At 41.2% G+C, this 23,360-nt stretch overlaps 1 protein-coding gene across 1 annotated transcript; it reads right to left on the bottom strand.

Annotated features, from left to right (window-relative positions):
- Positions 1 to 752: 752 nt before the first annotated feature.
- On the bottom strand, positions 753 to 13,072 carry LOC135481271 (excitatory amino acid transporter 3-like). Its single transcript, XM_064761120.1, has 8 exons — positions 12,582 to 13,072; positions 10,431 to 10,473; positions 7,354 to 7,477; positions 5,941 to 6,121; positions 3,513 to 3,746; positions 2,739 to 2,933; positions 1,606 to 1,740; positions 753 to 915 (listed from the first exon to the last, which is right to left on the bottom strand). Exons 1-8 carry the CDS (start codon positions 13,070 to 13,072, stop codon positions 753 to 755), a joined length of 1,566 nt encoding a protein of 521 aa, XP_064617190.1.
- Between the last annotated feature and the right edge of the window lie 10,288 nt (positions 13,073 to 23,360).

Here is a 23,360-nt window from a genome sequence, read left to right as displayed (position 1 = left end):
CTGTTCTCGCTTACTTTAGTGAGTAATTCATTCAAGATGCAACCAAACAGAGGTAGAAAAGATTTTATTGCTGTCATTCTTTGTGGCCACTACGACTTGCACATTACAGATGGTAGTTACCTGGAATCCTTAAGAGCTACTCAGGTAGAATTCACTTAATTCAGAAAATGTTGAGGGTCAGATTCCTGAAAACTATTTTTGACTTAAGTCAGAATTTGAAATACGATTTTGGAGTTAATATTAGAGCTCTATAAATTAGGATTTTTACCACTTCATAAATATAATTGGAAGACGAATTTGTCAGAATTTCATTTTCTAGTATCATACACTAAGCGTTGTGAGGAGGTTTTTAAGTTCTGACTTAAGCCAGAAACGGCTTTGTGGAATCGGCCCCAGGTTTGAAAATCTGAAATCTGTACTGACGTCCGTCATGAGGATTACTGAGTTGGGGTGATAATATGGCCTTGGAAAATGTTCTGGTGGGCGTCTCGTGAAAGCATCAAGGTCGATTCTTGTTAATGTAACATCATATAGCTTTATTATCCAAGGATTTGTCTCCCCCTGAGAGAGGATCACACTAGTGCGCAGACACCGTACTACATGGGCATACTGTGCTTGCTTGTGTTTCATAACCTTGTGTAGTTCCAAGTCACATTGCATTCTATGAGTTTGAACATAACGCTTAAGAGGAATCCCACAAATGCCAGCGGTTATACCACTTTGTAAGATATGAAGAGTAATGTGTTGTCCGGTCAAAACCCAGTCTCATAACCATCATTGTGATGGCCATTGCTCATGTCCTTCTCCATCTCCGACGCGGTGTCCATCTTGGCCATTTCTCCCCGGGACAGGTGAGCGACGATTCCACAGCCGAAGCCGTCACCGAGGACATTGATCATCGTCCGGAAACGATCCCTGATCAATCAGAACAAACACCAAGACTTAAGTCCCTACTCTCCCACAGAGCCGCTCACCCACTCAGGCACTTATCCATTCACCTGTTCACCCACTCACGCACCCTCCCAATCACCACTTACCCACTTACCCTCTCACGCACTCACCCACTCACCTACTCACTACTCACCCACTCACCCGCTCCACTCATATGACGAATGACGAATCATATGACGAATTGAAGATTACAATGTACGCGTGGTAGTATTACAGTGTCAAATAAAATGTTTGACTGAATACTGCCACAAAGGTCAAGATGTGCACGTATACGGAGGATTTATGTAAAAGTAACACGGGCAAGGCGATAATGCGTATTTTTTTATTTGGTGGAGATGTTATAGGCTATGTAATTAATTATTTTTTGACTTGCATTGTAACTACAATTTTAACGAAAAAATAGCGTGCACTTACTGAAATATGGTACTGACGCCTATTCTGTGCATTTATAACACTAATGAGTTTATCCCCTCGCATTTTCTGAAAATTGTTGGTTAGGAGTATTAGTAAACACCTTAGTAAAATTAATATCGCCTAGTAACCTTAGTATCGCCTAGTTACCTTAGTATCGCCTAGTAAACTTAGTATCGCCCTAACGTATAAAATTTGGGAAATGGACGGTACAGTATCTAACACTTAAAACCGATTACTCACAAAAACCAGTCGATTGCTAAGATTAATGTGACGTCATCAGTGGGTAGACCAACCGCTGAGAGCACAATCACCATGGTAACAAGCCCCGCCTGTGGCACTCCTGCCGCCCCAATAGCAGCTGCTGTAGCCGTTATACTGAAATGAAATCGAAATCTGTAAAGCAGGGATTTTATTCTCTAGTTGATTTGGAAGAGAATGTTAGTACACTGAAAATGCTGCTTTGTTAAATTTTAAGAGAATTTACTTTGTTAACCGTCTTTTAACAAATTGTTTGTTTAAACTAACAAACTACTCTGTTACTGACTGTACTCTGGGAATAGGTAACAAAGTCACTTGAACCGACAGCGCCCTCTACAATGGCGCGCTGTGATTCTGCAACAATTTAGCGACTGTCTGGATAGGTGGAAGAGACAAGATTCTGTTTTTCAGTCCAGTTGTGTATAACTAATTTGGTGCAGCTTGAAGGGGAAATCTAACTAACTTCTGGAATCAGCATGGAAAGATCAATCAAATTGGTGAAAACTATCGTTATCAAGACCGTAGTGAAATATCGTAGCGAAACACAATTTGCTAAAAGATTAAATTGTTCTTTGTTAAATAAAAACATTACTTTTATAAATGAATTAACAAAGCCACTTAGTTAAAATTAATTTAATCTGCAGATGGTCGTGGGTTTCCCCGGGCTCTGCCAAGCTTCCACCCACCATAATGCTGGTCGCCGTCGTATGAGTGAAATATTCTTGAGTACGGCGTAAAACACCAATCAAATAAATAAATAAATTACTTAATTAAAATTAATTTAACAAAGTACTTTGTTGACACATAGAACAAAGTTCTTTGTTAACAGTAACAAAGTAGGTTTTCAGTGTATACACTAATTGAGACGATTTGACTCTAGTTTGAAACATTAGGCACTAAGTTATCACAGATAATCAGATATCCCTGAAAGTGCACTTAATTTTACCACACCTCAAATACATGTAGCTTTGTTGAGGTTTGACCTCACCCAAGAGTGAAGTGGACTGGTCACGTGACAAATGATGAGTGGAGATTTGCCGCCTGTTTTGAGAAGACAACAGATGATAAGAGTAAATCAAGGACGAAGAAGATAGTGGGGACCTGGGATAGTTTACCTGACAGTGATGACTTTACCGACGTCCATAGACATCTGGTTGATCTGCCCTATAAATATGGCGGCCACCGCTTCGTACAGCGCCGTCCCATCCATGTTGATCGTAGCTCCTACAGGCGCCACAAACTTTATTATACGCGGGTCTATGCCGTTGTTTTCCTCCAAACATTGCATCGTTAGTGGCAAAGTGGCAGAACTGCAAAAACAGAGAATATGTCATGTAATCAGATGTCCAAGCTGATCCGTGCAACATTAGACGTTTTCAAAAATGTTGAAGGCTGTTTAATTATAAAATGATAACAGTTCCAATCTCTGATTCTTCCGAACCACATATTAGTTTCAGTCCTAATCATCAATACGAGCTACTGTTAAGGGTCTATCCTCGATTGTCAAATGAGGTCGCGTGTTCGAATCCACCTCTCGATGCTTTGGCTGCGGCTTGAAGTTACTATGGTGATCACATCCAAGGCGATGGCCGGTTGTTGATTCCCAACGCTACATTTTTGTCCCCCGTAAACCTGACAGCCATTATATATGAGGGTAACACGTTCAACACAGGTACATGTATATTCTCTTAATGTGGATATTGTCTGATGCTACATGGGAGCCTCGCCAGGAGCTAGTAAAAACACTGATGGCGCTGTGCCAAGGAAACTTTGGCAACTGGCTGAGGTTGAGTGCCCGAGTGTGTGTAACTGTAAGGCTTTGGAAATCACTGACGTGATTGGTGTGTGAATATGCATGAGGAGTGATCGCTTTTGATCAACCTAATCACCTTGAGGAAGTGGCCAGCGCCGTGACCAGGGCCTGTATGATTCCGTACAGGTACTTGAACGGATTTTTACGGACGATGACGAAGTAGAGGAGTGGAAGGACGATGAGCCCGTGGATGGCGAGGCCGGAGAGTACGGTGAGGGCGTACATGCCGATCTGCTGGATGACAGCCTCTGGGTCTTCCATCTCCACGACCTTGGCGGCAATGAGGAAGGTCACGCCGATAGGAGAATACCTGGGAAGTATCGGGTACACAGGTAAACATCATGCCGATAGGAGAATACCTGGGAAGTATCGGGTACACAAGTAAACATTATGCCGATAGGAGAATACCTGGGAAGTATCGGGTACACAGGTAAACATTATGCCGATAGGAGAATACCTGGGAAGTATCGGGTACACAGGTAAACATCATGCCGATAGGAGAATACCTGGGAAGTATCGAGTACACAGGTAAACATCATGCCGATGGGAGAATACCTGGGAAGTATCGGGTACACAGGTAAACATCATGCCGATAGGAGAATACCTGGGAAGTATCGGGTACACAGGTAAACATCATGCCGATAGGAGAATACCTGGGAAGTATCGGGTACACAGGTAAATATTATGCCGATAGGAGAATACCTGGGAAGTATCGGTACACAGGTAAACATTATGCCGATAGGAGAATACCTGGGAAGTATCGGGTACACAGGTAAACATTATGCCGATAGGAGAATACCTGGGAAGTATCGGGTACACAGGTAAACATTATGCCGATAGGAGAATACCTGGGAAGTATCGGGTACACAGGTAAATATTATGCCGATAGGAGAATACCTGGGAAGTATCGGGTACACAGGTAAACATCATGCCGATAGGAGAATACCTGGGAAGTATCGGGTACACAGGTAAACATCATGCCGATAGGAGAATATCTGGGAAGTATCGGGTACACAGGTAAACATCATGCATACTGAGACATGCATGCAAAAGTGACTCATGAGTTGTATTCCATTTCGTACAATGAACTAGTCGCTTTTAGGCGTATCATGGAAATGGCCCGACAGGAATAATATTTATGTGTATATCTTCAATGGAAAGTTAGAAAGATCCCCTTTTTCAGAGTACACTTTACCACAAGTATACAGGGCCATATCTCCTTTTTCAGAGTATACTTTCCCACATTTATACAGGGCCATATCCCCTTTTTCAAAGTACACTTTACCACAATCATACAGGGCCATATCCCCTTTTTCAAAGGACACTTTGTCACATTTATACAGGACCATATCCCCTTTTTCAAAGTACACTTTACCACAATCATACAGGGCCATATCCCCTTTTTCAAAGGACACTTTGTCACATTTATACAGGACCATATCCCCTTTTTCAAAGTACACTTTACCACAATCATACAGGGCCATATCCCCTTTTTCCGAGTACATTTTACCACAATCATACAGGGCCATATCCCCTTTTTCAAAGGACACTTTGCCACATTTATACAGGACCATATCCCCTTTTTCAAAGTACACCTTACCACAATCATACAGGGCCATATCCCCTTTTTCAAAGTACACTTGACCACAATCATACAGGGCCATATCCCCTTTTTCAAAGGACACTTTGCCACATTTATACAGGACCATATCCCCTTTTTCAAAGTACACTTTACCACAATCATACAGGGCCATATCCCCTTTTTCCGAGTACATTTTACCACAATCATACAGGGCCATATCCCCTTTTTCAGAGTACAATTTACCACAATCATACAGGGCCATATCCCCTTTTTCAGAGTACACTTTACCACAATTATACAGGGCCATATCCCCTTTTTCAAAGTACACTTGACCACAATCATACAGGGCCATATCCCCTTTTTCAGAGTACACTTTACCACAATTATACAGGGCCATATCCCCTTTTTCAAAGTACACTTGACCACAATCATACAGGGCCATATCCCCTTTTTCAAAGTACACCTTACCACAATCATACAGGGTCATGTCGCCTTTTTCAGAGTACACTTTACCACGATTATACAGGAAGAGTATATATCCTCTTTACTAATCTGAAGTGATTCACATGGTAAAAGTAGAAAGGTCATACGCTAGTAGGATATGCTATCATCTTGTCAACAGGCTTTCATGCTACATGCTAAACCTGGTCGACAGTATTCCTTAAGACCAAATGAAGAATGCACAGTGCCGAGAAATGCGTATTGCGTATTGAAATTAGGCATGCAATGGTGACGTTACCAATATTTCACTTTTTCTTGCACACTTTTACTTGCACACTTTTATTTACACACTTTCACCTGCACACTTTCCTTGCACACTGTGGAATGAATACTGTACGAATGACCACACTAAGGTTTCCCATTTAGGCTACATCGCGCGGCAGATATGAATGAAGTTAATCAGGCTATGCGCTAGTCCTACCAAATAACAAGACTGATCAGTTTCATCGTAGCGATGTTGAGCGAGTCAAACAGCTCCACCAGAGGACGCCCCTTTTCTCCCATCCGGCCGATGATGATGCCAAAGAAGATGGAGAAGACAACCAAACCCATAATGTTAATGCCGTCCACGGTTACCAGTTTGGGCTCGAACTCCTGAGGGGCTGTTACCAAAAAGATACAGGGTTCACATTTATTTATTTCTTTATTTATTTGCTTTCTTACTTACTTACTTACTTACTTATTTACTCATTCATTCAATTGTTTAGTTTTTATTCATTCATTCATTCTTTCCTTCATTTCTTTACCCATTCATCTTTTATTCATCACAACAAGCATGTACCAACAACGGAACTTCACCACAAGCATATACCGACAATGGAGCCTCATCACAACAAATATATACCAACAGTGGAGCCTCATTACAATAAACTTCATCACAACAAACATATATCGACAATAGAGCTTCATCACAACAGCCATATACCGACAAAGGAGCTTCATCACAACAGCCATATACCGACAAAGGAGCTTCATCACAACAGCCATATACCGACAATGGAGCTTCATCACAATAGCCATATGCGGACAATGGAGCTTCATCACAACAGGCATATACCGACAATGGAGCTTCATCACAACAAACATGTACCAACAACGGAACTTCATCACAACAAGCATATACCGACAATGGATCTTCATCACAACAAACATATACCGACAAGGGTGATTCATCACAACAAGCATGCACCGACAATGGAGCTTCATCACAACAGCCATATACCGACAATGGAGCTTCATCACAACAGCCATATGCGGACAATGGAGCTTCATCACAACAGGCATATACCGACAATGGAGCTTCATCACAACAAACATGTACCAACAACGGAACTTCATCACAACAAGCATATACCGACAATGGATCTTCATCACAACAAACATATACCGACAAGGGTGATTCATCACAACAAGCATGCACCGACAATGGAGCTTCATCACAACAGCCATATACCGACAATGGAGCTTCATCACAACAGCCATATGCGGACAATGGCGCTTATTCTCAACAGGCATATACCGACAATGGGGCTTCATCACAACAAACATGTACCAACAATGGAGCTTCATCACAACAGCCATATACCGTCAATGGATCTTCATTACAACAAAAATATACCGGCAATGGTGCTCCATCACAACGAACATAAACCGACAATGGAGCTTCATCACAACAGTCATATGCCGACAAACTTCATGACAAAGAGCCGCTCATTCATGCACCACAGGACCCTCGAATAGGCACGTACATATATATCCCCATTGTAAGTACAAGGACCCTTATATGCGAGACCATTGTCATGTTATGATTACAACAAGAACCAACGAGGATCACCTGCTGTCTTGTTTGTAGCATTCTGTATCAAGTCCGAGGTTTGCTCCACAAAGACGCTCATGTTCGCCACTGACGTCAGGTTTACGTCATCAGTTTGGTTCACAGGAATTTGCTCTGTAACTGTCTGAAAACATGATTAACATGCTTTTTTATTATTGTTCAACACCATACTTAACATTGTTATAACAGTGGTAAACATTAGAGTGTTATCAAAGTGGTGAACGTTACAGTGCTATTGCAGTGGTGAACGTGGTGGTTTTTTTACAGTGGTGAACGTTACAGTGTTATTACAGTGGTGCGATAGTTTTGAGCACCCACCTCACCAAAAATCCGACTCCGTCATACATGGGAAATTTTCTTTTATAGGGCGTCAAAAGCGGCAACAAAATAAATAATAAAAACAGTCAATCATGATATTCGTATAATTTTATTTGCTTATCCCACTAGGTGGTCTCCACCGTAAATCGGTCAGTTTCTACACATACCACCCAGCCTACGTGGACATGTGACGTTGATTGTGCTGACCACTATGACAGGCAGGCTAAGATGGCATTCATGCTTAAAAGAAAACTCCTTGAGAAAAACAATAATTGGGCGTACGACCCTGATGCAGCCAATGCGACGCGCTCACACTTGCACAAATACTTTCACACCGATTCGAATGTGCGGACAGTTCATAAAGCGTGTATACTGGCATTGTACATAAAGTAGCGATTGGCAAATATAGCGAGTCCTTCCCCTAGGGGATGAAAGAGAGTGTAAGTGTCACGTAGTTAACACAAATGTAGGTCGATATGTCCGCCTATGGGACATTAGTATACTGCTATACGTACGCAAGACACAATTAGTGTCCTGACCAGGCTATATGTACACAAGACAATACACAACAAGTGTCCTGACCAGGCTATATGTACACAAGACATTACACAACAAGTGTCCTGACCAGGCTACATGTACACAAGACATTACACAGCAAGTGTCCTGACCAGGCTATATGTACACAAGACAATACACAACAAGTGTCCTGACCAGGCTACATGTACACAAGACATTACACAGCAAGTGTCCTGACCAGGCTATATGTGCACAAGACAATACACAACAAGTGTCCTGACCAGGCTATATGTACACAAGACATTACACAACAAGTGTCCTGACCAGGCTATATGTACACAAGACAATACACAACAAGTGTCCTGACCAGGCTACATGTACACAAGACATTACACAGCAAGTGTCCTGACCAGGCTATATGTACACAAGACAATACACAACAAGTGTCCTGACCAGGCTACATGTACACAAGACAATACACAACAAGTGTCCTGACCAGGCTATATGTACACAAGACAATACACAACAAGTGTCCTGACCAGGCTATATGTACACAAGACAAAACACAACAAGTGTCCTGACCAGGCTATATGTACACAAGACAATACACAACAAGTGTCCTGACCAGGCTATATGTACACAAGACAATACACAACAAGTGTCCTGACCAGGCTATATGTACACAAGACAATACACAACAAGTGTCCTGACCAGGCTATATGTACACAAGACATTGCACAACAAGTGTCCTGACCAGGCTACATGTACACAAGACATTACACAGCAAGTGTCCTGACCAGGCTATATGTGCACAAGACAATACACAACAAGTGTCCTGACCAGGCTATATGTACACAACAAGTGTCCTGACCAGGCTATATGTACATAAGACAACACACAACAAGTGTCCTGACCAGGCTATATGTACATAAGACAATACACAACATAAGACAATACACAACAATACACAATACACAACAATACACAACAAGTGTCCTGACCAGGCTATATGTACACAAGACAAAACACAACAAGTGTCCTGACCAGGCTATATGTTCACAAGACAATACACAACAAGTGTCCTGACCAGGCTATATGTACACAAGACATTACACAGCAAGTGTCCTGACCAGGCGATATGTACACAAGACAATACACAACAAGTGTCCTGACCAGGCTATATGTACATAAGACAACACACAGCAAGTGTCCTGACCAGGTTATGTCAGGACACTCGTAAGACAATACAAAACGAGTGTCCTGACCAGGCTATATGTACATAGGACAACACACAACAAGTGTCCTGACCAGGCTATATGTACACAAGACAATACACAACAAGTGTCCTGACCAGGCTATATGTACACAAGACAAAACACAACAAGTGTCCTGACCAGGCTATATGTACATAAGACAACACACAACAAGTGTCCTGACCAGGCTATATGTACACAAGACATTACACAACAAGTGTCCTGACAAGGCAATATGTACACAAGATAATACACAACAAGTGTCCTGACCAGGCTTTAACTTACACAAATGATTGACAGCTGTCCTCTGACGGAGAATTAGGCTACGTAAAGGACCCCTTGCAAGTAGATAGGAAATCTTCCATGTAGCATTGTATTTTTTCATGCAGAAAAACAAGTAAAACTTACTTGAATATGATTTTATTTATTTATTTGATTGGTGTTTTACGTCGTACTCAAGAATATTTCACTTATACGACGGCAGCCAGCGTTATGGTAGAGCCCGGGGAAAACCCACGACCATCCGCAGGTTGCTGACAGAACTTCCTACGTACGGCCGGAGAGGAAGCCAGCATGAGCTGGACTTGAACTCACAGCGACCGCATTGGTGAGAGGCTCATTACGCTGCGCTAACCAGCTGAGCCACGGGGGCCCCCAACTTGAATGTGAAGCACAAGGGGTGTAACAAGGGGTCCTTTATATATATATATATTTTTATATACCTTGTATGTGCTCCATGAAGGTATGGCAGAGTATATGGCAAGCTGGAGCAACGAAACAGAACTGGTTGGCCTGGTGTCAGTATAATGTGACTGGGTGCGGTGTCATGGCCGGTGTCTTCAGCATGATACTTCAGTGGTGGAAGCACTTTGGCGGCAGTGTGATTGCGGTAACGGAATTGCATGGGTTGTTATGTTAGTTGAAATGCGATGTAGAGATGGTCTAGTAGAAGATTGAGAGTTGCTGGAGAGGGTTATTGGCCTTACTTACCCTTGAGAAGCAGGCTTGTATTAAGTTGTCAGGAAACATAACTCTGCCAAACAGAGATGGCATAAATACGAATTACTGTCCTTAACTGGCATAAATACTAATTACTGTCCTTAACTATGATTTTTTTTCTGATTTACAGAATGATTGACCATTGCTCTGGATCCATTTCACAACAACTCGTAAATACAATTTCTCGTGATATTTGTTGGAAATGACAGTACCATGAGGGCACGAGGTTTATCAGCACTGTATAACAGAAATTGATCTGTGATGTTTAGTGAAAGTAATATTCTAACTAATGTTGAAAGGTATTAGTATTAGAAACAAAATAAAATACGCTATCTGTATACATACGTTTGGGTACATAAATCATAAGTATATATAGCCCAACAGTACGTTATACCAGAATAAAATTATAGAAGTATTGTCTAACAGCTTCTGTATAAAGCAACTGCATATAATATTCCCAAAATGATTAACATCACCGGTAAACGCTTTGTCATTCATTTATTATAAAGTATTGAAGGATTTCTGTCCAGTTATGTGTTGATGACATTTCTATGACGTAAGCAGCTGGATCAATATAACAATGGATTTTCTGATGATCCCTTATTCCGTATTGCCTAGCTATGCTTGACGTGGACATTTTACCCCTAATCAATCTAACAATGGGTTTTCTGATGGTCCCTTATTCTGTATTGCCTACCTATGCTTGGCGTGGACATTTTACCCCTTATCAATCTAACAATGGATTTTCTGATGATCCCTTATTCTGTATTGCCTAGCTATTCTTGACGTGGACATTTTACCCCTAATCAATCTAACAATGGGTTTTCTGATGGTCCCTTATTCTGTATTGCCTAGCTATGCTTGGCGTGGACATTTTACCTCTAATCAATCTAACAATGGATTTTCTGATGATCCCTTATTCTGTATTGCCTAGCTATTCTTGACGTGGACATTTTACCCCTAATCAATCTAACAATGGGTTTTCTGATGATCCCTTATTCTGTATTGCCTAGCTATGCTTGGCGTGGACATTTTACCCCTAATCAATCTAACAATGGATTTTCTGATGATCCCTTATTCTGCATTGCCCAGCTACGCTTGGCGTGGACATTTTACCCCTAATCAATCTAACAATGGATTTTCTGATGATCCCTTATTCTGTATTGCCTATCTATGCTTGGCGTGGACATTTTACCCCTAATACTCACGTCTTGCTGTAAGCAATATTAGAGCCATAATTAGTTCCCGATATTCCAGTACAAATCGAAAACTCTGTCGCTTTTTAACCCGTCAAACTTCCAATATTAGATTACTGCTGATCATTAGATTTAGGAATACATGCATTAATGGAAAATCTATCGCAATGCGCATGCGTACACGACTAAGAGAATGTACATAGTTAACTTGCGAAATGACTACTGACCACAAGATCATTGCTTATCTTCCCGAAGAGTTGCTGCTTTCATAAAACTCACAGTTCGTGTCTCTTATATCAGTGTATACTGATAAAGCCTAGTGAAGGGGACATCGTACATGTTGTACGCCTCTATGTTGTACACTAATAAGTACCATCTCATCACAACAATTGAGGCTTCGAATAACTAATAACTAACTCGCTGTTAACTTCAGTCTCTCCTTAAGAAGCTTGTGAGGGAATGAACGCCATCGTGCCATGTTTCCGTCACACTGCCCTTAAGTCAATAAGTATGATTGGGATGATAATGTTGATAACCCCACTTATGATGATAATGATGATGGTGATAGCCCCACTGATGGTAATAATGATGATGTGATAGCCCCACCGATGATGATAACGATGATGGTTATAATCCTAGTGATGGTGATAATGATGATGCTGATAACCCCAGTAATGGTGATAATGATGATGGTGATAGCACCACTGATGGTGATAATGATGATGGTTATAACCCCAGTGATGGTGATAATGATGATGGTGATAACCCAACTGATGGTAATAATGATGATGCTGATAACCCCAGTGATGGTGATAATAATGGTGGTGATAAGACCAGTGATGGTGATAATGATGATGGTGATATCATTACAACGATAAGGGAAATGATTACAATAATGATGATGACGGTGATGATAACTGTGATGATGACCATTTACTTGCCTCACCTAACAAGATCCAACATGGCGTCGGCCGGGTTGACGTTCTTGGCTTCACCGCTCCGTTCGATGTTGTCTTTCCGTCCGTAGTCTCCTGGCCGGATAGCCACCACGAGGATGATGCCTAAGATGACAGCTGCTAGTGTGGTGGTCATGTAGTAGACAACTGCCCTGAGGCCGATCCGGCCCGATGACCGGGTGTCCAGAGCCGCTAGACCCGAGATGAGACTGGACACGATGAGGGGCAAGATCAGCATCTTCAACATCTGCATGAGGAGATCCCCGGGGAACCTCAGATACATGATCTGTCGGCTGTTGAACGGTGGCTGGACGTACCTTAGCCCAGCCCCCATCCCTATCCCCAGGAACATGGCCAGTATCAACAACACTAACAACAAGTTCTTCCGAAAAAAACGTTTTGCCTTCTGCCCACATGATTCCTCATCAGAAAATTTGGACGTTTGGTCGTAGTCCGTTGGAAGCTCACTCGCCGTCGACATCTTGCAAACTTTACCTATTAGCAAGTTGGTGAAGTTTGTAAACGTATCACCTGAAGTCGTCTCTCTACAAGCTAGCCAAGCCACGTGTAGCTGCAAATACTTCTGCGTCAAAAGTTCCCTGTCGACGAAATGCTGCCAGACGATGTTAGGAGATCAGATCAATGTTTTCTATTTGCCTGACCTTCCTCAGACTAGATATACCTGACGTGTCCCATAGAGTTCAGTCAGACGTGTCCGAGAGGCATGCGCAGTGAAAATGCAGCCTCAGGTTTTATAAGAGAGTGATATATTTTGCATAATGACATACGGACTTGTGTATTCAAGTCACACATCCGTGGGGGAGGGGGATAGGGAGTATCTGCTGAAGTCTTTTTTCCACCCTTGGCATAAACCCGGCTTTCCAGGCTTACCGGGTACACCGATGCAGCAAAACCAACACGCTACATTCAACGTTTCGATGTTTCTCTCATGCTCATAAAACTGCCAAAGACAAAAATAAGCGGTTTTAAAGCTAAGACCCATCTAGCATAGGTTATGTAATCAAAACGCAATTACATGAAATCAGACAATTCGACACATGAAACTGTAAAGACGACATTATCTATAACAGGCCAGTTATTTGAGGGAAGACAGAACGCTATCCCTGGGCCACTGGTACACAGTGTCTCAGTGAATGCAACTAGACCTTCACCCATGAGGTAGTGTGTTCAAATCCAGGCCTTGCTTATTCGACTAGGATGCAATATGTATACAGATGGGTGAGTTAGCACGACTACAGACACACTACAGATACGATATGTATACAGTTGGGTGAGTAACCACGACTACAGGTACACTACAGGTGCGATATGTATACCGGTACAATTAGGTGAGTTAGCACGAGTACAGGTGCGATATGTATACAACTGGGTGAGTTACCACGAACACAGATCCACTACAGGTACAACACTTATTTAAATGGGTAAGTTAGCATAAATACAGATGCACTAGAGGTACGATATGTACAGAATTGGGTGAGTTAGCAAGACTACAGACATGACAGGTGCGATGTATAGAATTGTGGGAGCCGGATAAATACAGAAAGTTTTCCTGTAGAATATGTAGATTCTGCAGATGATACAGATGATTTTCGTGTTCAAAGTGTAGACTACGGTGAACTAACAAGAATATACCTGTCCCAAATGTAGACTGTGGTGAGCTAACACGAATGCAGATGATTTATCTGTACCCAATGAAGTTTACAGTGAGCTAACACGAATACAGATGATTTAGCTGTACACAATGAAGTTTACACGACCTAACACGAATGCAGATGATTTAGCTGTACACAATGAAGTTTACAGTAAGCGAATACGAACACAGATGATCTACCTGTACCCAATCAAGTTTACAGTGAGCTAACACGAATACAGATGATTTAGCTGTACACAATGAAGTTTACACGACCTAACACGAATGTAGATGATTTAGCTGTACACAATGAAGTTTACAGTAAGCGAATACGAACACAGATGATCTACCTGTACCCAATCAAGTTTACAGTGAGCTAACACGAATACAGATGATTTAGCTGTACACAATGAAGTTTACACGACCTAACACGAATGCAGATGATTTAGCTGTACACAATGAAGTTTACAGTAAGCGAATACGAACACAGATGATCTACCTGTACCCAATCAAGTTTACAGTGAGCTAACACGAATACAGATGATTTAGCTGTACACAATGAAGTTTACACGACCTAACACGAATGTAGATGATTTAGCTGTACACAATGAAGTTTACAGTAAGCGAATACGAACACAGATGATTTACCTGTATACAATCAAGTTTACAGTGAGCTAATACGAATACAGATGATTTACCTGTACCCAATCAAGTTTACAGTGAGCTAATACGAATACAGATGATTTACCTGTACACAATGAAGTTTACAGTGAGCTAACACCAATACAGATGATTTACCTGTACACAATGAAGTTTACAGTGAGATAACACGAATACAGATGATTTAGCTGTACACAATGAAGTTTACAGTGAGATAACACCAATACAGATGATTTACCTGTACCCAATCAAGTTTACAGTGAGCTAACACGAATACAGATGATTTACCTGTACACAATGAAGTTTACAGTGAGATAACACGAATACAGATGATTTACCTGTACACAATGAAGTTTACAGTGAGATAACATGAGTACAGATGATTTACCTGTACACAATGAAGTTTACAGTGAGATAACATGAGTACAGATGATTTACCTGTACACAATGAAGTTTACAGTAAGCTAACACCAATACAGATGATTTACCTGTACACAATGAAGTTTACAGTAAGCTAACACCAATACAGATGATTTAGCTGTACACAATGAAGTTTACAGTGAGTTAACACGAATACAGATGATTTACCTGTATACAATCAAGTTTACAGTGAGCTAATACGAATACAGATGATTTACCTGTACCCAATCAAGTTTACAGTGAGCTAACACGAATACAGATGATTTGCCTGTACCCAATAAAGTTTACAGTGAGTTAACACGAATACAGATGATTTACCTGTACCCAATAAAGTTTACAGTGAGCTAACACGAGTACAGATAGTTTACCTGTACCCAATGTAGATTAGGGTGAGCTAACACGAATACAGATGATTTGCCTATACCCAATGTAGGACATGGTGAGCGAAGGCGAGTACAGATGATTTAGCTGGACACAATGTAGATTACGAGGAGCTAAGACGAATACAAATTATTTACCTGTACCAAATGTGGATTACAGTGATTTGACACAAATATAGATGTCTTATCTACACCATATGTAGAATACGTTGAGCTAGAATGAATACAGACATTATGCTGATCTCTCTGTATCGACTCTCCTTGTACATGCCACTGGACTGGTAAAGTTCGTCAAACAGGCGTCTATAAGTGGGCATATAAACCCATGGCTATGCCGAGATCTTCCATTATGGCTGTGCCTGGACTTGAGCCTATGGGATTAACACAGACTTAGCACTATGGTGAAGAAACCTGGTTGATAGCGGACTGGGAGTTCGACACATGTATGTCTGTTAGGGTATATAGCCCTAGGCATCACAGCAGCTGATAAACTGACAGTGAGTATAATAGATCTGAAGTCGATCGGTGAGGTTAAATCAGTTGATCAGTTGAACGACAGGTGCTACCAGCCTTACATGTTCTGAAAGGATGCTGGCCACGGAAACAGAGCAGCGGGAGATCCAAGGTTTCCGCATGTTACCATAACACGGCCGACAACAGGCCATGACTCACCAAACTGAACTCACTCTCGTCTACATCAGAAAAATGAACTCGGATATTGGTTCAGTATTCACTATGGCCATTTTGTCGTTACTTTTTATACAAGAAAAAACCGAAAAGATGTTTTGTTGTAATTTTGTCGTAAATGCTGCCTTGAGGATGTAAGCTCCTTATGGAGATATAGTACGACGTTAAACCCCCAAGCACTAACTGAAACCTTATGCAGATGTAGTACGACATATACAACCAAACCTATTTTGAAAGTTTAATTGAAAAACGGTAATAAATTGATAGTTTTTTCTAATGCTTCAGAAAGCATTCACAACGTCTCTATGTAGGGTAAATACCTCTTGATAGTTTATGTTGGTGATGATAAGTTTTCTCGACAATTAAAAAATAAATTTATAGTTGAAAATTTTTATTCCTGTCATGCTAAAATTACCCTAGAATTTGACAGAAGTAAGGCCTTGTTTTGCAATTCGAGTCTGTTTTGTACGGAGCTTAAGATGATGTTTCCAAAAATAGTTACAAGAACGATCACCTCCAAGATTCAGGAAAATATTCTAAATAAATTTAGCTTCACTTTATTTTTACCATTTATTTCCATTTTACGGTTCCGCAGTGTTGAATACTCAAACATGTATTATAATGACATATTGATGCTCATTCCAGAGCAAATACATACCATCAATTGATGTCAGAAAGATTTGTTAAAGAACATGTTGTTTTGTCCAGTTCTGTACAAACGTGAACCCTCACAATACACATACAATTTCCATACCGTCCGTTTGTTAAATGTCTTCTGTAGCAAGCTGACATTTGAAAGCCGCTCAACTTGAAACTCCTTATTCGTGTCAATACGCATATATTGAGAACAAGGAAACGTGCTCTCACAAGTTCTCTCTTTAGAGAATGTTGCCAATAGCCGAGAGAAAGCGGGTTAAGAGGCCGATTTAAGGATAACTTTTAAGATGGGGAATACGAGCCACATTATTCATCATGCTGCATTGGCTGTCCACTGAAGATCCCACAGGGAAAAGCAAACAGATTTCTTCAATAAAATCTTATACCAATGAATAAATGAGCGAATGACAATCAGTGCGAAAAGGTCCCAAGGACAAGGTTGTCAAATGGCAGGTAGGCTGTCGCACATGGCTGTTAAGATCATATGTGATCAGTGGATCAGTGGTGCGTGTGTTTAACTCTGGGTTGAGATCAGTGGTGCTCGTGTTTAGCTGTGGTTGATTGATTGATTGATTGATTTGATTTGATTGGTGTTTTATCCCGTACTCAAAAATATATCAATTATACGACGGCGGCCAGCATTATGGTGGGAGGGAATCGGGCGGAGCCCGGAGGAAACCCACGACCATCCGCAGGTTGCTAGCAGACCTTCGCACTTACGCCCAGAGAGGAAGACAGCATGAGCTGAACTCACAGTGAACTATGCTTTGAGATCAGTGGTGCTCGTGTTTAGCTGTGACTTGAGATCAATGGTGCTTGTGTTTAGCCGTGACTTTATATCAATGGTATTTGTGTTTAACTGTGACTTGAGACCAGTGTTGCTTGTGTTTAGCTGTGACTTGAAATCATTGTGTAAATGTGTGTGTAAAAGTTCGTAACATTTATAGGGTAGGTCGTTTTATAACTTTTTTTCGCATTCGACAATAGTTTTAAAGCTATAGTGACGAGTCGGAAATTAATTTAAGCGAAAGAAAATTTGAATTCATTAGCAAAATATGGATTTTTTGCCAAAAATCTCCGGTATGGCCGCTTTTGGTGATGGATCTATACAGGTTCAGTTGCACGTGTGAGTACAGTATAGCAGTGAATAAGAGATTCTACAGTGCGACTAACAGAATCAATAGTCCAGTGAGAGTGATTTATTTATTTATTTATTTGATTGGTGTTTTACCAATCACGGGAGAAATCCACGATCATCCGCTAGGTTGCTGCAAGACTTACCTACAGTACAGCCCATGCTCAACGGCAAACTGGGCAAGCCCAGACCGCGAACAAAGCTCATCCAGACCGCAAACAAAGTGCGGCCAGACCGCGGAAAATCGATGACCAGCCCGCCGTCGCCTACGGCGTAGGGCTAGCGTAGGCATGTGTCTGTGCCTAGAAAATAAATGTAGTTCGGCTGGTAATATGCAGCTTACCGCGACCATCTGACGGTGAAACCTGTCGGGAGAATTAGAATCACACGATCCATAAATACGCTCACACACTTACTTGAAATCAAGACTATCTATGCTGTTGATATGTTTTTATTGATCCAATTCATGAACATAATTTATTTTCAAGGTTTGTTTTCAGGTGCTTGTGTGAACTGGGATATACTGGCAGGATGCCAGTCCAGTGTACACGATCTTTGGCCGGCTACACTACAGTTTTGCGCCGGATTACAGTCAGTTGTGTGATGCCTTTACAGAAAATAAACAATATAACTTATCTGTGCCCTGGAAATAAATGTAGTTCGGCTGTCAAGCTTCGGGTTACCGTGACAATGTGGCTGTAAAACCTGCCTTGAGGATTACAAGTCAGAGAATGACACAAGCCGCCAATACGCTTAAAGACCTCTAGAGTGATCAAGATTATCTATAAGGCCACATCGTATAAGTCTAAGTCGGAAGTTATGTAGGTCATTAATATTGTTTCATTGTTTTAGTTAATGAAACTATTTTAATGTTTATATTTTAAGGTACCGGTACATGTAGGTATTTGGGGTAAAAACAGCCTTTGTCCATTGACACTAACGCAAATGTTTTGAGAAGCCAATACAGTGTGCGAGTTTTGATCGTAGACCCATCGGTAGAATTATGTCTAGTGATGCCTTACAGAAAACAAACAATAGAAAAACATAGCCAATTTGTTGCTTGTGAAACTTCAATATACATGATAGCATTTTAAAAACGAGTTGGCGTATGTACAGGTATATGATCCTATGACTAAAATATGATTGTGGATTTCCCCTGGGCTATGCCCAGTTTCCTCCCATCATAATGTTTGCCGCCGTCGTATAAGTGAAGTATTCTTGAGTAAGGCGTAAAACACCAATCAGATAAATAAATGTATACTGGCTCTAAGTATAAACAAGATTAGGGCAATCACATCCAGAATTCACGAACTTGAATGCGTTCGACATTTTCCCTTCGTCTTACATACTCTACCAAGTCAAAAGTTGGAAGCTGTACAACTGTTCTAATTCCAGATTTTAATGGATGACATCAATACTACAAACGGAATATCTAATTACTTTGGCAGATACATGTGGAATTAATTCAATACTTAACTTGAGAGGCCTTCGCCGCTTTGGTTTACTACGGCCTATACAAGTGTATACTGTAATATTAGTTGTCACGGCAGTTTATCATCATGCTATTATTTCCATAATGATAAGGAAAGATATAATGAATGAATGAATGAATGAATGAATGAATGAATGAATGAATGAATGAATGAATATGGTTTAACGCCACATCGGCAATATTTTAGCCATATCGTGGCGAGAACAAGGCGAAAACACGAGGCGGTTGAGGTTTCCGATGTGGTGGTGAGAACATCAAAGCATGATAAGGATACACTGATATTATTATACCGACGTCTGGATGTCTAGAAAGACCATGCTCTAATAGACAGAGCATCTGCACCTGGGCCAGAGCTGCATAGTTTTGTTGTCGTACATGCTAAACATTAACATGCTGAATGCCGAGCCATGAGTACTGACGTAAAACACTGTTATATACAATACATGCCACTACCCTAGCCACATGTTCTCGATATTTACAATGAAACATAAATGTTCGGACATGTTTAAAAACAGATAAGAACAACCAAAAACAGTTAAAACTCGAAAACCCGTATATTTCAAAAATAGTATATCAAGAAATCTATATGTATATATAACTTTTTATCTATAAATATTTATGACAGTTAAAATTTATATCTTATGATAAAGGGCAATCGGAAAGGTATAAGGTGCTTTGCCAAGCAGAAGGTGGTAAATTGCATGCTTGTAGAACTTTCGCTAAACGTGGTCGTTTCCCTTGTTTATGTACCTTGCAGAAAAGATAAATTTACTGCAGGTCACCACTGACGCATGAATACAAATCTAAACCTTATACAGGGTTTATGGTGTGATCAGTTTTGCTAATCCTTAAAACCAGACCTGCATAGAGTTGTCGATCCATTACACCCCTACATTGTAAATACTCATCCTAATGTATTTTGTCTTCATCTGTAACGCCTTCCCGTCGCACCGGAACTTCACAAAATCACATTTAGAAACTGCAACGGGAGTTCGTTCAACCACTATTAACGCTTTGCGATAATATGCTAGTCAGATGTCTTGTTCTTAAACTAGGAAATCAAGCAGATTTAAACGAAAAGATTACACAGCAAACTGAACTAAATAATCCAATCTTTACATGACGAAATATTATGAGTCCTAGACTTTACATTTGTGTGGGGCTGGACATCATGGCTCTATCTCAGCGACACAGCAATCTTCTGGAAAAGCAGAACTTCTTTCAACTATTTACCAATCAGGCATGGACAAAATGTCTTTGTACGGGTGTAGCGACTTTGTGTGTTAAATTGGAAAAGCAAATGGAAATGGAATGTGCAGGTAACAGATATCAGAAAAGAAAGCAATATATATATTTGATTTATTTATTTATTTATTTGTCCACCCGCGTCCTCACTCCTCCTCCTCCTCCCCCCTCCTCCTCCTCCCCTTCTCCTCCACCTCCTCCACGCCAAGCGTTAATCTTTTAGGTCTGTCGTCAGGTGTAAACCTAATTTAGTGATCAGCATGAAAATACAAAACAAATGCAAAACAAACAAAGCAAAAACAAACAAAACAAATCATTTGAAAGCTAGTGTGAGTAGGTTTATATACATATATATATATTTCTGCACGTATGCTGTCTTTCACTTCTGTTCATGGCCTCAGAATGGTCTGTAATTGTCTTGAAATAATAATCTCCCACGCCGGCCAAACTTGGATCGCTGAGACTCCTGTCGGGTGCCAGTGTGCATTACTGTACTTGTAGAACAAAACAACATAACAAAGAACAGTACTGCAGCATATGTATACCAATGACCTACCAATATAACACCACTTAAATTGACAAGTATAGCTCGTTTAACTTCTGCATGGTGAAACTCTATAATACGAAATGTTGCGTGTGGACAAACTCAGGGCATCGAGTCACTGCCTTTTCCGCCCCGTTCTGCAGTTGATGCATACATCGCGTAATATAAATATAATACAGATCACGCCAATAGTAAATAATTCTACTTCGTTACAGGTAAACTTTCTACATATTAAATTTTAATTTCCAATTATTAAGTCGCCATGATGTGGTAAGACTCATTTTTGACCGTTCTATCTGTATTATAAACCACAAAGTTAACAGTAAAAACAAAATATAGATATTTTCTGAAAGTGATCAGAAAATGAAAAACAAGCAAAACAGGTCATTCAGAGCTACATGTAGTGTGAGTAGTTTCATATACACACATTTCCGCAGGTACACTGTCATCCCCATCTGCGCATGACCGCATTCTGTTAACGGTTTTCTGTTGTTCGCAGGAATGATTCCAAAATAATCATGACAAGCTATAATTGTTCCTGCATTTTACAGCCATATATAACTGGAACCATTCATTCACGCGTTTTTTTTTCCACCGAAATACGTTTATATCATCGGTGATATCAATACTAACGCAATCGTTCACAGAACTATTTAACAGATTACCGTCCTTCAATCGCGGACGCACATGTATATTGTTACCGCGGTGATGCGTCACGGCCATGTCTCGCTGATTAGGCCTGTCGGGAAGCGGCCAGAGCGTGACCAGGGCGCGTACAGAGCAGCGACAGACCACGAACGGTGCACAGCCCGAGCGCGAACACATTACTGACGAAGCGCCGCCAGACCGCGTGAAATGCGCGCCCGACTTGCCGTTGGGCTTGGGCTGTACTGTACGTACAGCTAGAGAGGAAGCCAGCATGAGCTGGACTTGAACTGACAGCCACCTCATTGGTGAGAGGCTCCAGGGTCACTGCGCCGCGCTGGCGTGCTAACGACCTCGGCAACGGAGGTCCCTAGTCCAGAGAGAGCAGCAACAAATAACAAATTTAACAGTGCAACGGCAGTTAAATGTGGCCATTTTAATTTCCAAATGACTTTTTCTTATCTGTCAGTGAACAAATAAACGCCTTGTTCAGGCTGTTAGCACGTTGTCTATGTTGTCAGACAGAGTGTCGCTACGTGAGCTGGCATGTACGATTAACAAACGTCAACGGACAACAAAGCGCGTGCGAGCATAATTATAATGGTAACACATACTGAAGAGAAACAATGCCATAACAGTTGTGCCTATGATAAAGTTACGCACACTTTATATGAATATTGAGGAACATTGATCTAGCTATCGTCAGTTTTCCCTTGCTTTTATATCCATTGAGAACGTTTGGTTATGAGGCCAGTTTGTGTCACATCCGGTGGCCTAATATTGACTTTTTCGTCTCTATAGTATATGTTACACTCAATCAGTGCAGCAGTACTCATTAGCAATTACGTAAATACAGGACTGTGTGTCGTTCACACAGGTGAGTCTCCCTCATCAGTTGTCTCCCCTGGACGACGAAGTTCGTATGGCACAAGGCGGATTCCGTGTCCGCTATACCTGAGAAAGTTGAGAAGTCGGTCCAGATAGCGACTCTGTCTGTAGTTGTCATCCAGACGCTCCCTCAGAACCTGTACCTCCTCTAGCTGCCTGGCTGAGCGGTCAACACTGCCGTTAAGGAACATGAACTCTCGGTACAAATCCCTGGACTGACCCCTCAATGAACCCAGGTCGGCTTGTAAAGCTTTCACTCGTGCCCGTAACCGCTCCATCTCTAACAGACACTCGTCTTTGGAGGCGCCGGCCACGGGGTTTGGTTCCGGTCCCACACTGTCCTCTTCTATCCGAGAAAATAAGGA

The sequence above is a fragment of the Liolophura sinensis genome, unplaced genomic scaffold (genome assembly GCF_032854445.1).
Source record: "Liolophura sinensis isolate JHLJ2023 unplaced genomic scaffold, CUHK_Ljap_v2 scaffold_14, whole genome shotgun sequence".
In the NCBI taxonomy this organism is placed as follows: Eukaryota; Metazoa; Mollusca; class Polyplacophora; order Chitonida; family Chitonidae; genus Liolophura; species Liolophura sinensis.
This window is presented reverse-complemented; position numbering and strand designations above follow the sequence as displayed.

Coding starts and splice junctions, on each gene's coding strand:
- LOC135481271 (XM_064761120.1), bottom strand. CDS start 13,072: ATGTCGACGGCGAGTGAGCTTCCAACGGACTACGACCAAACGTCCAAA. Junction 10,474..12,581: donor GCCATGTTGGATCTTGTTAG/GTGAGGCAAGTA, acceptor TCTGTTTGGCAG/AGTTATGTTTCCTGACAACT. Junction 916..1,605: donor TTAGCAATCGACTGGTTTTT/GTGAGTAATCGG, acceptor CTGATTGATCAG/GGATCGTTTCCGGACGATGA.